General features: G+C 45.2%; 1 protein-coding gene across 1 annotated transcript in view; it reads right to left on the bottom strand.

Moving 5' to 3' along the window:
• The window catches only part of LOC146171816 (neurotrypsin-like), a 79,122-nt gene extending 64,622 nt beyond the window's left edge, over positions 1–14,500 (bottom strand). The window contains exons 1-6 of the mRNA XM_084586353.1: positions 14,373–14,500; positions 4,486–4,543; positions 4,090–4,287; positions 3,933–3,993; positions 728–859; positions 498–658 (exon numbers count right to left, since the gene is read on the bottom strand). Of these exons, the coding sequence (XP_084442479.1) occupies positions 498–658; positions 728–859; positions 3,933–3,993; positions 4,090–4,287; positions 4,486–4,543; positions 14,373–14,423 (661 nt within the window). The 5' untranslated portion in view covers positions 14,424–14,500. The remainder of the gene's footprint in view (positions 1–497; positions 659–727; positions 860–3,932; positions 3,994–4,089; positions 4,288–4,485; positions 4,544–14,372) is intronic.
• Positions 14,501–14,996: the final 496 nt, after the last annotated feature.

Genomic DNA, 14,996 nt, shown 5'->3' with positions numbered 1-14,996 from the left:
ACACACACACACACACACACACACACACACACACACACGCACACACACGCACACACACGCACACACACGCACACACACACACACACACACACACACACACTGGCACACGCAATACACACACGCACACACACACACATGCACACAAAAACACGCACGCGCGCACACACACACACACACAAGTGTATTTTGGCGGTGCAAGCTTGTTCGTTCTGTGCTCCAATGTGCCCTGAAAACCCTTCTGTAAATTCGTATTGCGGTGAAACACATACCACTTCACCGTCTTTAGCTTGCTGCTAAAGCGTGAAATTACGTTCACGAGAAGAAACAAAGGTGCCCTCGCCGTTAACGTTTCTGAAAACATTTGAATCCTCAAAATCATATGTGGCATTATGTGAAGGAACATGAAATGATGATTTGTCGAGCACTATGCTGCACTTCGTCGTGTCACAGGCATCTCAATGCAGTGGGAAGCAGACTAATCGAGCACATGTACTCACCATAATCCCGGAAGCAAGAAATCCTAATCCGCCGTGTGCTGGAGCACAGGATTCTTTGAACGCTGCACTGTCCCATCTTTTTCACTTCCTTGGGACAGTCCACGTCAAATCCGTGTCGAGATGTCAGCCAAGGGTATTTTCTCTGGATGTATTCTCCACCTCTTTAGACAAAGAAGAGTCGTCGTTAAAATTTCTGGCAAAGCAGGACGTGTTATGTATCCCAAAATCACCTGGTGTAGCCCATCTCTTCGCAAGCCAATACTGTGAGTCGTTGGTCCCAAGCGTCGCCGCACAGCGACTGCCATTTTCCCGCAATTTTTATTTCCAGAAAGCCTTCGTGTGGCAATCTTCCTCCATGCAGGCTACGAAAAGAAAACAAACCAGTGTGAGTTACGAGAGCAGAGACATTTAGTTTGGTAATTTAGCGCCTGTTTGCGCTGTATGAAGCTTCTGGAATCATTATTTTGGGACAATGGCGACTCTGGCTGACAGCAAATACATCTCCATATAGAGTGTTGATACTAGCAAGGAAAGTGGATTTTGCATCATCAGCAGCCCAGCGCTGTATAGTCATATATGCCTCGCCGATGTGTTTCCTATACAAGACGGCATCGAAACGCTTTTTTCGGCAGAAAAACTTTGCATGACCGGTTGCTTCTTACATTACCAATATCAGCCACAAGGTGTTTTGGCATGCGGCGAGCAGAACCGCTTCTTAAGCACTCCTTTCGGCTGCGCTTATTTCAGCCTTTAATAGCTTTCATCGACGCTCAAGAAATGGGTGGTTGTATCTCGCAGTTAGCTAATGTAGTAATTTTGTCTTTCTGCCAGTACAGCTACATAGTGAAGACCCACTTGATCATGCAAGGCAGTACGATGACAAGATAGAGATGCAGATGAGTTAAATGCGCTGTGCATCATGCAGTGTTCGACATCGCAGTTTAGCCATCTTGCAATGACATCTCTTTTGCGGTGTTTTGACAAATGTTGACCATGGATGCAGTTTAGCAAGGGAGTGGTTTATTCTGGTGCTGTACATAAGCCTGATGACAGAGTCCTTCGAATCGAATAGAGGACGAACCCGCTCGGGACGCTGGTCGCAAACGCAATCCGCTACCAGGTCTCATATATGGGACTATCGAAATGGAAGCACGCGCTGCTGACGTCGAGGAAAAAAATATGCTCAGACCGTTAATGTGATTGATGCTGAGGGGTATGGTTAGATTTGCGGCTCCGAATGTATGACCGATTTCTATAGAAGTAAATTCATTCGCACCAACGAAAACTATAATTCTATTTGGTGATTAGTTTACTTTTGACCCTGGTCTTTAATTAGTTGAAATCAGATGTCCAGAAGCCAGAAATGTTCCATGCGGCGGTGGTTCTGAGCTTGTAGCACTCTTACACCGAGCCTTCAAACCACCAATGATGTCGCATTAAACCCGTAATGAACTATACTAATGCTATCGCATTAGAGCTCAACCCTCCTCGCCATTTTTTTTTCATCTCCACGGAGCAGTTGAGGTGTCCACCGAAAGCTGAAGTGGTTACTGCGCTCTTTTTGTTTTCCTGCCCGCCGTGGTGGCGCAGTGGTTAGGGAGCTCGACTGCTGTGCCCAAGGGTACGATGGCCGCTTTTCGATGGGGGCAAAAAGCAAGGCGCCTGTATTCTGTGCGATGTCAGCGCACGTTACAGAACCGCAGGTGGTCGAAATTTCCGGAGCCTTCCACTACGGCTTTTGTCATAGCATGAGACGTTTTCGAACATTAAGCATTGTAAACCACACTACAAACCAAACCACTTGCTTCTCCATCCCACCCCCCTTCCCTTTACATTCCTCTGTGGCCGAAACCTCAAGGCGACGGTGGACTAACGGTTTATGCTCGCGAATATGCTAATAATAATGCCGACGTATTAAAACGACGAAGGCGTAAACCTTCTGCCGCGCGTGCCATCGCTGCAATTGTAATTACTGATAGTAACCGCCGGATGATTTGTTTTTGTTGGTGCATGGAGCTTTCAGCTAGTAGCTGATTAGATCGTCCTGCACATATGCCGTCTTAACTTCGAGCCTGACCACCATAATTCCCTACTGCGCCATTGCTTTGATCAGTGTGTACTGGTCCCCCTGCATAAATTCCGCTTTACTCCAACTGCAATCATTTACCTTGGCATTCGGGTCTGCGAAAACGTGTTATGTGGCAAATAACTAAAATTAACCGCTGACGAATCTAAGATAAACTAAAATACTTTGCCTTCTTTATTTGTGCCTGTTGTGCGGAGAATGACATGTTTTTTCTGTCTTTGCGGGCACTCTAGGCTAAACCTCTCGTTGCATGCCATCTGCTTGCCATTCGATCGCTCTTGTTCTGTTTAAAAAATTGCATTTTTTTTTCTCTTATGCACAAATTATGAACAAGCGCTTTTTTAACAAGACATTGTCTGCGAAAGCTTTTTGATGCAGGTTATATCTTTCAGGACGCTTGTAGTTTTTTGCGAGTTATCAAAAACGCCCTTCTTTCGTTTCGTATGCCAGTATTAACTACTATTTTCGAGCGCAGGAAAACGGTTCGTAAGTTAGGACGACACCCATGAATATGTTCATAATTGTATGTTACAACCTATGGGGCTGAAACGTGGAGGCTAACCAAGAGGGTTCTACTTAAGTTGAGGACGACGCAGAGGGCTATGGAACGAAAATGGTAGGGGTAACATTAAGAGATAGGAAGCGTGCAGAGTGGGGTCAGAGAAATAACTCAAGTTACCGACATTCTAGCGGAAATTAAGAAGAAGAAATGGACATGGGCAGGAAATGTAGTGCGAAGAGAGGATAACCGAGGGTCGCTTAGGGTAACAAAGTGAAATCCAAGGGAAGGAAAGCGTAGCAGGGGGCGGCAGAAAGTTAGGTGGGCGGAGGAGATAAGGAAGTTCGCAGGGGTCAAGTGGATGCAGCTAGCGCAGAACCGGGTTAAGTGGAGAAATACAGGAGAGGCCTTCGCCCTGCAGTGGGTATAGTCAGGCTAATGATGATGATAATGATGATGTATGTTACAATATCCCACAGTTACTTCAACACAAGGGCTGGCCAAGAAAGCTCGACTTGCCTTTTTTTTTTTAATTCCTCAAGCAGTAAATAGCACCACCCTTCTTGAATTATTGCTGAAAGTTTAGGCTTGGTTTGTATATGGCCTGTATGCATATATGAGACGGATGCTGTTTAGTTTCTTTTCCCAAGTATTCGCTCCTCACGGCGCCTCTTGTATACTGCCTGTAGTAAGGTCCTCGGATGACAGCATGATACAAACAAACAAACAAACAAACAAACAAACAAACAAACAAACAAACAAACAAACAAACAAACAAACAAACAAACAAACAAACAAACAAACAAACAAACAAACAAACAAACAAACAAACAAACAAACAAGTACTCACCGAACAGTATGATTGGAAGGGGGCAGTACAGAGAGTCGCACTGGCAGCGCATTTCGGGGAGCTACAGACAAAGGAACCAAGCACAATTAAGTGCATTTTGCAGCCCGCAGTGCACGGAAATTTTGGCGCACCGTTTTCCCATTGCTCACGTTCATACCTCCTGCAGCGTCATTGCTGGCTGGCAGAACATACGGAGGAGATTTCCACTGTAGGGACTCGCCAGTTTTAGCATGCCTCGGGTCCAACCAATGACCGAACCATGAGGGCCAGACAGGAGCGAAGAAATGTATGTGGGGCGGGGACGGAGGTGGTTTTTGAAAGTTTGGCTGAGGAAGGTGGCCAGCTTGAACGAGTTCTGGTCATTGCGGGCCCGTGAGTTCCACCCGTTGTGCCGGGCAGGAACAACATGGCGGAGAAGAAGAAAGATGGTGAGCGAAGGATTTCATATAGAGATCAATGAAAGCAAACTTTTGTGAAGGTGACGAAAAGTTACGTGATCACGAGGAGAATTACTTCTCATTTGCACGCAATACCTTTGTTAGAACACACTCACCATTTCGTCGTTGATGGGTGAAATACGAGCCTGTATATACTGTCGGCACTTGACAGTTCTGCAATGAATTTGTGAAAAAGAAATGAATAAGTCTTAGGCGTAGAACACGAGTACTGATTGATTTACGAGTTATAACGGTTCCGAAACGACTCGGGCTATGAGAGACGTCCTAGCACAGGGCTCCGGATTAATTCGAACCCCTTGGGATTTTTTAACGTAGCACACGGCAGTCTTGCGAGCTTTCTGCTACCAAAACCATAATGCGATGCAGGATGCAGGAGTCCACCACAGAGAGTTATGATTAGGCAGCAATGCACCATGCGAAATTGGTGACATGGCTAATAGCAAATTAGTTGTCGCAGTCGTATTGCTTTCGAATAACAGGGTGGATCCGTTTAAAGCTGAAGACCATATTAGGAAACGGCTGATTATCTTCATGTTCCTGGCGCTCAATCATGGAAGCACGCAGGGGTCGTCTCACGTACTAGCAAGAGGAAAGGCACACACACCGTGCCAGCGTGCATTTTGCTCACTTGTGTTAACAGTTCTTCGCGCTGCGCAACCAGTTTCGAAGTTTCACGAATATGGGGCATCAAGCACGCCACGGTTAAAGTCAGGGTGACTTTTAGTTTCCCACAACAAATGACAATCACGTACAAAATTGATCAAAAGGTGGCATCGCGTTTTGTGAGGTAACTCTGGCTTGATGGCTGATATGATTAGCACGTAACAAAAGAGCACCTTGCCAGTCTATCTCGTTTTCGATGTCGTAACGAATTGCGTGTTCGGAGTTCAGAGCCTGGTTACAAATATTTACTTCCAGTGTCAGAAATTATGAGGCGTAGCTTAGGAGTTCAGCTTTGGTTTGTCTTCAGCGGTGTCTTGCGTACACATTACGTAAGACCAGTAAACAAGCCACATATAAGTGGACCTCTTATTAGCGGAATGTATTTCCCTTTATGCTCCAGAGGAGTTGTGGTGAAGCTCGCGCGGCATATAAAAGTGCACGTTAGGATACTATCAGCTTGCTTGAAAATGAGGGGAAATGCTCTTACCCTTGCCAAAGTAGTCCTGTTCATGATTTGGTGGGTATTGGATACTTGTAAGGATTAAATTGCAACCTATTACTAGTGTAATATGCGCAATCTTTCGCGTTCCTTTCTTCACATCGTGTTGTCAAAGTCAACGTTTTAAGATATCGCAGCTGTCTCCACAAAATGACCGCTAGACAACGTTCTGCAACCTCCCCTTTTTAAACTTCTAATGAGACCACCTCCGGTTTGTTTTTTTCAGGTAGCTAGAACACCAACACCGGCGTCGATGCATATTTACTCAGACAACACAACATTTTTAAGGCATCTATTAACCTTGGTCGTCCTAGCTAGGTTTTCATACTCTACAAGCAGCCTTTAAAGCAGCACTGCAGAGCAAGATGGACAATGTTGCATGTTACAAAAAGCACTGCTAGATCTGTCCCTTTGAAGAATTCCAAAAGTATTTATCAGTTCCTTGGAGTGATGACCGATGACCGTGTTGTTGCAAGCCTACACTAAGAAGTATTTTCTTAAAGGAATTTGTATTTAAAGCACAAGGAAATTCAGGTGCAGCGCATTACACGTGAAATATCGATAGCGTAGAGCCCATTGTGAACTTGTGTGCCGCATGCAGCCTCCTCGTTGGTTCACAAAGGATGGAACGTCAGGTTTTTTGTCAGTCAACAAGCTTGCGGTACGGGACCAACCCGCTCTCAAGGACGCTCACCCATACCCTGGTTGATGGTTGGACTATGATTTTATGGCTGATTCAAGTTACGACATCAAACGCCGATTAGAATGCAACCACCTTCGTAATTCACCGGTGGAAGTTTGGACTTCATTCTAGGGGTAAATAAACAGGGTATTTTTTTAACCACTTATATAAACCTCTAATTGTAAAACCTCCGACTGATACAGCTGTGCGGTCTGTGCTGGTGGGTTTTGCAGCAAGGTGGACACCATGTATGTGGTTGAGCTTGGTGATTACGCAATTATGAAAAAATAACAAATTAACTTTTTACTTTTGGTTCATGGGGACAATAGTACATTGCAAAGCCTCACCCTGGTGATGCAGTGGCAAGGGCTCTCGACTACTGCGTACAAAGATGTGGGATCGAATCCCAGCCGTGGCGGCCGCTTTTTGGTGGAGGCGAAAAGCAAGGCGCCCGCGTGTTGTACGATGTCAGCTCATGTTAAAGAACCGCAGGTGATCGAAACTTCTGAAGCCCTCCACTACGGCGTCTCTCATAGCCTGAGTCGCTTTGGGACGTTAAGCCCCGTAAAACCAAACCAAGCTTTCCTCTCTCACTGAGCTCTCTCGTCACCCCCATAATACACGAATGTCATAGAAGTCATCATCATCATCATTATCAGCCTGACTATACCCATTGCACGGCGAAGACCTCTCCCATATTTCTCCCCTTAACGCGGTTCTGTGCTAGCTGCATCCACTTGACCCCTGCGAACTTCTTAACCTCATCCGCCCACCTAACTTTCTGCCGCCCTCTGCTACGCTTTCCTTCCCTTGGAATCCAGTTTGTTACCCTAAGCGACCATCGGTTATTCTCTCTTCACGCTACATGTCCTGCCCATGCCCATTTCTTCTTAATTCCCACTAGAATGTCGCTAACTTGAGTTATTTCTCTGACCCACTCTGCACGCTTCCTATATCCTAATGTTACCCCTACCATTTTTCGTTCCATAGCCCTCTGCGTTGTCCTCAACTTAAGTAGAACCCTCTTGGTTAGCCTCCACGTTTCAGCCCCATAGATGAGTACAGGTAAGATTCAACTGTTGTATACTTTCCTCCTGGGCGATACCGGTAAGCTGCTAGTCATAATCTGCGAGTGTTTGCCAAATGCGCTCTATCCCAATGTTATTCTTCTTGTTATTTCCTTTTCGTGGTCCGGATCTGCGGTTACTACCTGTCCTAAGTAGACATATTCGCCTACTACTTCCAGTACTTCGCTACCTAATGTAAACTGCTGTTCCTTCCCGAGGCGGTTGAACATTACCTTAGTCTTCTGCATATTGATTTTCAAGCCTACCTTTCTACTTTTCCGGTCTAGGTCATCAATCATTATTTGCAGTTCATCCCCCGAGTTGCTTAGCAAGGCAATCTCATCAGGAAATCGCAGATTACTGAAGTATTCTCCATCTACCCTTATCCCTAACTGCTCCCATTCCAAGTCTCTGAATACTTCCTCTAAGCAAGCTATGAATAATACTGGGGAGATTGTGTATCCCTGCCTAACACCTTTCTTTATAGAAATTTTGTTACTTTCTTTATGCTGAACTATGGTTGCTGTGCAGCCACTATATATATCTTCCAGCACTTTCACGTACGGCTCGTCTACCCCCTGATTTCGCAATGCCTGCATCACCGGCGAGGTTTCAACTGAGTCAAATGCTTTTTCGTAATCATATGAATGCTATGTATAAGGGCTGGTTATATTCCGAGCATTTTTTTATCACCTGATTGATGGTATGAATATGATCGATAGTAGAGTACCGTTTCCGAAAACCTGCTTGACCCTTTGCGTGATTGCAGTCTAAGGTTGTGCTGATGCTATTAGCAATTACCTTAGTAAATACCTTATACGTAACAGACAGTAAGCTGATTGGTCTGTAATTTTAAAGTTCTTTAGAGTCCCCTTTCTTATGAATGAGGATAATGTTTGCATTCTTCCATGGTTCCGGTACCGTCGATGACACCAGGCACTGCGTATACAGGGTGGCCAGTTTTTCTAGCACGATATCCCCCCGTCCTTTAGCAAATCTGTAGTTATCTTATCCTCTCCAGCTGATTTCCCCCTTTTCATAGTTTCTAAGGCTTTCTTGACCTCGTCCTTCGTCACTGGTGGAACGTCTGAGTGTTTTTCCCTACCGCCAATCTCGGTATGGTCCTGACTACTTTGGCTACTGAAGAGATCTGTATAGAACTCCTCAGCTACCTTGACTATCTTGTCCATATTCGTGATGACGTTGCCCGCCTTGTCCCTTATCGCATACATCTGGTTTTTACCTATCCCCAATTTCTTCTTCACCGCCTTAAGGCTTCCCCCGTTCTTTACAGCATACTCAATTTTTTCCATATTATACTTCCTTATATCGGCCACCTTGCGCTTATTGATTAGCTTTGATATCTCGGCCATTGCGATCTGGTTTGTTGGATTGAGAGCTTTCATGCTCTGGCGTTTCTCAATCAAATCTTTCGTCACCTTAGACAGCTTACCGATATCCTCTCTTACTATCCTACCGCCTATTTCTACCGCACACTCAGTAATGATATCTCTGAAATTATTGTTCATTGCTTCTAGGGTAATGTCGTCATCCTCAGTTAGAGCTGAATATCTATTCTGTAGTGAGATCCTAAACTCTTCTGCCCTCTCCCTCACCGCTAATTCGTTGATGGGTTTCTTTCTTACTAATCTGTTACGTTCCTTCTTCAAATATAGGGTTATTTGGGACCTCACCACCCTGTGGTAACTGCATCGCACTTTCCCGATTACCTCTACATCTAGCGTAATGGCGGGGGTTGAACATATGAAGTCGATTTCATTTTTAGTCTCTCCGTTAGGACTTTTCCATGTCCATTTCCGGTTCTTCCGTTTGCTGAAGAAGGTATTCATGATTTCTAAGTTATTGCGCTTTGTAAACTCAACTAGTAACTCCCCCCTGCTATTTCTAGAGCCAATGTCATAGTCACCTACTGCCTGGTCTCCTGCCTGCTTTTTCCCTACCTTGGCATTGAAGTCGCCCATTAGTACAGTATACTGCGTCTTTACTTTTCGCATTGCTGATTCTACATCTTCGTAGAAGCTTTCAACTGCCTGGTCTATATAACTACATGTAGGTGCATAAGCCTGTACAGCCTTCAGTTTATACCTCTTATTAGGCCTAATTACGATGCCTGCCACCCTCTCATTGATGCTACAGAGTTCAGCTATATTGCCCGCTATATGCTTATAGACAAGGAAACCTACTCCTAGTTCTCGCCTCTCCGGTAAACTCGATAACAGAGTGCATGCCCATCCTTCTGTGCACTATATGCCTCATTCGGCCTCCTAACCGCCCTATGCCCTATAGTTCCTCTAACAGCACTGCTAAACTAGCTTCACTAGCTAGGGTTGTAGCGTTAAACGTTGCCAGGGTCAGTTTCCAATGGCGGCCTGTCCAGCGGAGCCAGATATTCTTAGCACGCCTTGCTGCGTCACAGGTCTGACCGCCGCCGTGGTCAGTTGTTCCGTAGCCGCTGGTGACTAAGGGCCGGGGTTTTATGGAACTAATCATGAGAGGTTGCGGCTAATTACTGCACCAGGGTGGGCAACTCCTGCTCTGGTGTGGGAGTGCGTTGCCGGGGGTGTTCACCGGCATCAGGTCGCACCCCAAACCTGTTTATGCAATTCCATCGACACGCTGATTTTTTTTTTTTTTTTGATTTTGGTGGAGAATTATGCGGCACCGGGATTTGAACCCCGGTCCTCTTGCATGCGAGGCGGATGTTATACCGCTACGCCACCGCTGAACTTTCATTGCAATTAGCTAATAGGTTAATAAGTGCAATAAGTTAAAAAAAACAACGCAATAGGATCTATGGGATTCACGCGAGGGTAATGCATTGACATTAGTTTTACACGCAACCAGTAACGCTCAGGCAAAGAGATAACAAGGGACTTGTGCGGGAGATATTGTAGCACGTCCTGTCTATTAGCGCGAAAGCGCTCACATGTACACCAGATACGAGCAAGAATCCCGACTTCTGATTGGCCCGATAGATAGTGACACCATAGCTTATAAGTACTGGTGCGTTTAGTTCAAATGGAGCTTTCGCGTGGTATCATCGGTTTAACCAGGTTAAACACTTGATGAGTGTAGTATAGGACAAACCAAACCAAGGACGTTCTGGCTCTCAGATTCAATTCTTTGTCTTTCCAGAATTGAAAGATACATCCTGGAGAGGTTCAAGGGCCAACTATGGCTTGACAGGGGCCAAATAACCTCTAATTGACAGTTAGCGACACAACACACATGAATTGGATTAAACTGAACACAATGTTAAAAACTCAGCCTAATCAAACTATCAACAGATGCCAGGTGACGGTTTACAAACCCAAAACAGTGTGAATGCGTTCAGTTACAAGCGTAACAAGCGGGAAGCAAACAACATTCAGATTACATATGCAGTTATGAAAGCTGGCAGAGGCACACAAGCGCGATATATAAAAAAATACATCTTAAGCTCGTTTTGGCTGACATTAGCTAGAAATGCCGAACATATACGGAACTTGGACGAAAAAAAAAAACATGGCCTGTGTGGAGCAGATTCGAAACAAACGATTTTTCTTGGGTAGTGAGAACGGAACGTCACCCCCATCGTCACACGTTTGTTCTTTTCCTTCCCCTTCAATGCGAGATGATGCAATATAAAAAATACACTACAGTGCAAAACAAAACTTCTCAACACGAAACTAGACGCTGTTCAATACGAGGCAATATTTAATACAGACGCATTTCACAAAACTGCAGTGCATTTAGCTGGTAGAGAATGCTCTAATTTTTCCATTTGCTTTATTCTTCCAAACAGGCCAATCGCTCACTCCGTTTGCAGATTGAAGGCGCACTCTCGCGCCGAGCATTCAATGAGAACGCGAACGAGAACGCGCAAGAGGAGTCGCAGACGAAAGCGATTAACACTATCCCGTCATACCCTTCAAAAAAAGACTGAGCTTAAGTGTGCTTGTAAATTTTATTAGATGTGATTAGAGGAGCTGCTGGGGCACCACCAGAAGAACCTGCGGTCTGCCAGTGTACAGGGTGCAATCACTGAGAGCAAGTATAGCTGGAGGAAGACATTCGGGTTTGTAGAGTCGAGGCCTTCACTGAGCGGTTCTATGGTACTCAGTGCTCAGTAAAGATGATGCTTGTAAACTTTGAAATGGTAAAATTGCAAGACCAGTCGCCGGCTTAATTTGAGTCAGACGGCTACTTATCATGTTGAGACACGTAGTCCACGTCGTGGAGTAGACACACGGACTTGTACGAGACGGTGAATGAATGTTCTTACAGACTGAAAGCTCCGCGGCTGATTCAGCTCTTGCTAGTCTTTTATTAAGAAAGACAACAAAAAATATTGGTGTCGCTACCCATTGTGAAGTGACTGCAGATAAAGGTGAAATTTCACAATCGAGCACAGGGGCGCCAACACACTCGCGCTGTGTGGTGCAGTAATTGTGCTCGGCGGCAGAGGAAAGGTGGCAGACAGAAACAAAAGTGCGTACATGCATGGCCGCTGTTTTGGTGGGCCAGGGCAGCGCATAAATACGAACAAAGCCCGTCAAAGCCTCAGGTGGCTTTTGTTAACCGGAAGTCGTTGACGGCGCAAATTTAAATGGAGTCTGGTTGTAATCCTGAGGCATCGAACAGGCCGCTAAGAGAGGTGAAAAGCTGTGGCCGAGATAGAGCCGCCCATGACGATAAAATGTATGGCTAAGAAAAAGCCATTGGAGGTATGTAGGAAGCTCAGTTGAGTAGACCGCAACCTCGTCGACGTAGCACAAACTAATGGAAAAATTAAGCGTCGAGGTACAGAGCCCACCTCCTCCTAAAAGGGGCACGAAATATTAAATGATAGAAGAGCATCACTTTAAGCTTATTGCTACCACGCGCTGCAACTGAGGAGGCCATTTCGGGGCCCTTGTCCTCCCTAACGACCTGCGATAACCTGGTGGTAATCGAATGATGAAACCGCATGTATGGCGTCTCTCATAGCCTGTGTCACTTCGGGACGTTAAACCCCTTAAACCAAACCGAAATCGCATGTACCTAAGTTTCAATATTTGAAGTCTTATTCGTTTGAAAAACGTTTAAAAACGAGAGCTTGACACTTTTTTTAAATGGGAGCAATAATGAGAGATAGAACGTCGTGAAAGTGACGCGACTCTGGACTGACAATGCAAAACTTTATAGTGAATAAATTTTCGATAAATACGAATCTTGCTTTAACATATATGAGCAAAAAATCAAGCTAAAAAATGCGCGGCTATGTTATCCTCATGAATACATACCAGAAATTTTGGACATGCGCATGTTTTCAACTGTAGCTAATTTATGAATGCATTTTTTTTTCGCATACTGTCAGATTGCACCGTGACAAACATGCAGACTTAATTGCTCGGTACGAGACCAGGACCCGCATTCCGAGTTTGCATCGTTATCGAAGTGTCGCTATCTCACGTGACCTCGAGTCATCTGATTGGTCGAAACGCCGGAACCGGGTGTTGCCACTGCGAAACCAGAAAAGGTGGCAACATCATGTTCTGGCGTTTCCACCAATCAGATGGCTCGAGGTCAGGGAGATAGCGACACTTTCGATAACGACGCAAACTCGGAATACGGGCCCAGGACAAACTTTAAAAGCGGAATAGTGACAATGATTTGAAAATCACATCATCGGTGGGTTCACAACAGTGTCTGACAACATTCTACAACCGTCTCGTAAAGTAAAACGTTCCCCGCTGGTTTTATGGGGCAGTCTTCACTCAGTGCGAGCCCAGGACACGCCCAAACAAGGTTTTGCTAAGCACTGAAATGTTATGCCATTCCCATTAATATGTTTATATCAGTACGTTTATCAACAGTCCATAGATAAAAGTGATGCCTTAAAAGGAAGCACTTAAGCACGAAATTCAGCAGTAGCACATCTTTCTTTTTTCTTTTTTACATGGACATACCTGGAGAGGGTTAGTGCGTGGGGTCCACCCGTCCAAAATTTAAAGAGTAGCACATTTTCATCGTTACCATCAACACTTGAAATACGGAGGCTGGGATGACAAGTGCACAGCAGGAACTTTGATGGTCCATTATCCCTGTATCAGTATGTATGTCAATGTTCTTGAAAACAACGCGAAGTTCAACCTTAGCCTATTTGCATCGTTACGTATACATTTCAACAGCAAGGCTGGAGTAATAGGCTCCGCCTCACAATCTGGTCATTTCACCTTCTACAGCCCCTCTCTTGCCAGCTGTGGCTACACATCCGTCTTCTCTACATCCGACGCGGTCGGTGGCCCCTGCTCCCCCTAATGACGCTACTGCTTTCAACCGCGTTTATCACAAATTTACGTGTGTCTATATACATGGCTGGATACGTGACATATGGAGAAACAAAAACAATGCTTTAATTTTGTTGCTTGCGCTGTGTTCTTGCCATCTGTCGTGCATTAAGTCATGCATATATGTAAAAACACGGAAACTTTTGCAAAAATATAGCTGAGAGCCAAGGCTTTTTGTGTCATCTTGTACTTTGAGTTCGTCCTGCGCGCCGTTTTAAGAAGCAAGGCGAATATTGGCATTAAGGATCCAGAATGTGCATGAACACAACCACAGAGCTGCAAAGTAGCAAAAGACTGCTCTGTGCGAAAGCAAAAAGTTCAAGTGCTTCCCGATAGCGGATCATGAGCACGGCACTTGAAATGTCGAGCAGCTGCCTCAGCTTTGCTCTCCACAAGGTATCATTCCCAAGCGACGTACACAAAGAGGCAGTCTGAGTTAAGCTGATAGCTCTAGCTGGTGGGAAATAACAATGCCGCAGATATAAAGGACGTCCTCGCGTTCTGCACCTTTTCTATTTATGCATACCGGGAAAATGGCGCACATATTTATTGTCGCCTTTTTCTCAGTTACCGACTATATAAACGTAACAGCCCTGTAGTAAAAAAAATTATAAAATACAGAAACGGGAAAAGAAAGCAATGCCAGCTTGATAGATAAAACTGGCTGAGAAGTCAGTCATATCGACGTGCAGTGGACATAATGAGTTGACACACAAAAAAGAGAACATTTGTCTCTTACGTTCCTTCCGATCACAAAAGCCATCAGAGTAATCCATTTCACCGCAGTCATGGCAGCCGCAGATACGGGCGCACCTCGCTGGCTGAAAGAATCGCGTCCGCACCCAGTGTCCACTCAGTGTTGTGACCTCTTGCGAACTGTGCTCGACGCGAAGAGACTGCGAGCTGCTTCTTGCAACCTAGGCATTCGCTTATCGCTTCTTACATGCGGCCCTTGCTTTAGCGAAGCAGTAGATAGCCGGCGTTGCGACGATATGGTGTTTCCGTCCAAGCTAAAGACTAGAAAAAAGGCCGAAGAAAAGGAATTGGGAAAGCGCGTGCCGACGAAGCGTAGTCTGTTTGCTTAGCCGAAATTTGATCTGTATTTACTGGCAAGTAGATTATGTTGCTGACGCAAACACCTCACAACATGGTTGTATGCCATACTAAATCGCTGAGCGTAACATACACAAAGTGGCCACATTGCTTGGAGGGGCATTTTTAATATTAAAAATTTGAACGATGTAGCGTGCGAGGGAAAAGTGGATAGAAGGCGACGCTCGCAGGCCGCCAGTGTGTCTGCTCTTCTGCAAGCTACGTAAACACCGAGTGGAAGGCGCATGCGCCACTTTTAAAAAGAATGCAT

This window comes from Amblyomma maculatum, unplaced genomic scaffold (assembly GCF_055883805.1).
Source record: "Amblyomma maculatum isolate TAMU_Amacu unplaced genomic scaffold, ASM5588380v1 scaffold_18, whole genome shotgun sequence".
Taxonomy (NCBI): Eukaryota; Metazoa; Arthropoda; class Arachnida; order Ixodida; family Ixodidae; genus Amblyomma; species Amblyomma maculatum.
Note: the sequence above shows the minus strand (reverse complement) of the source record. Positions and strands in the feature narration are given on the sequence as shown.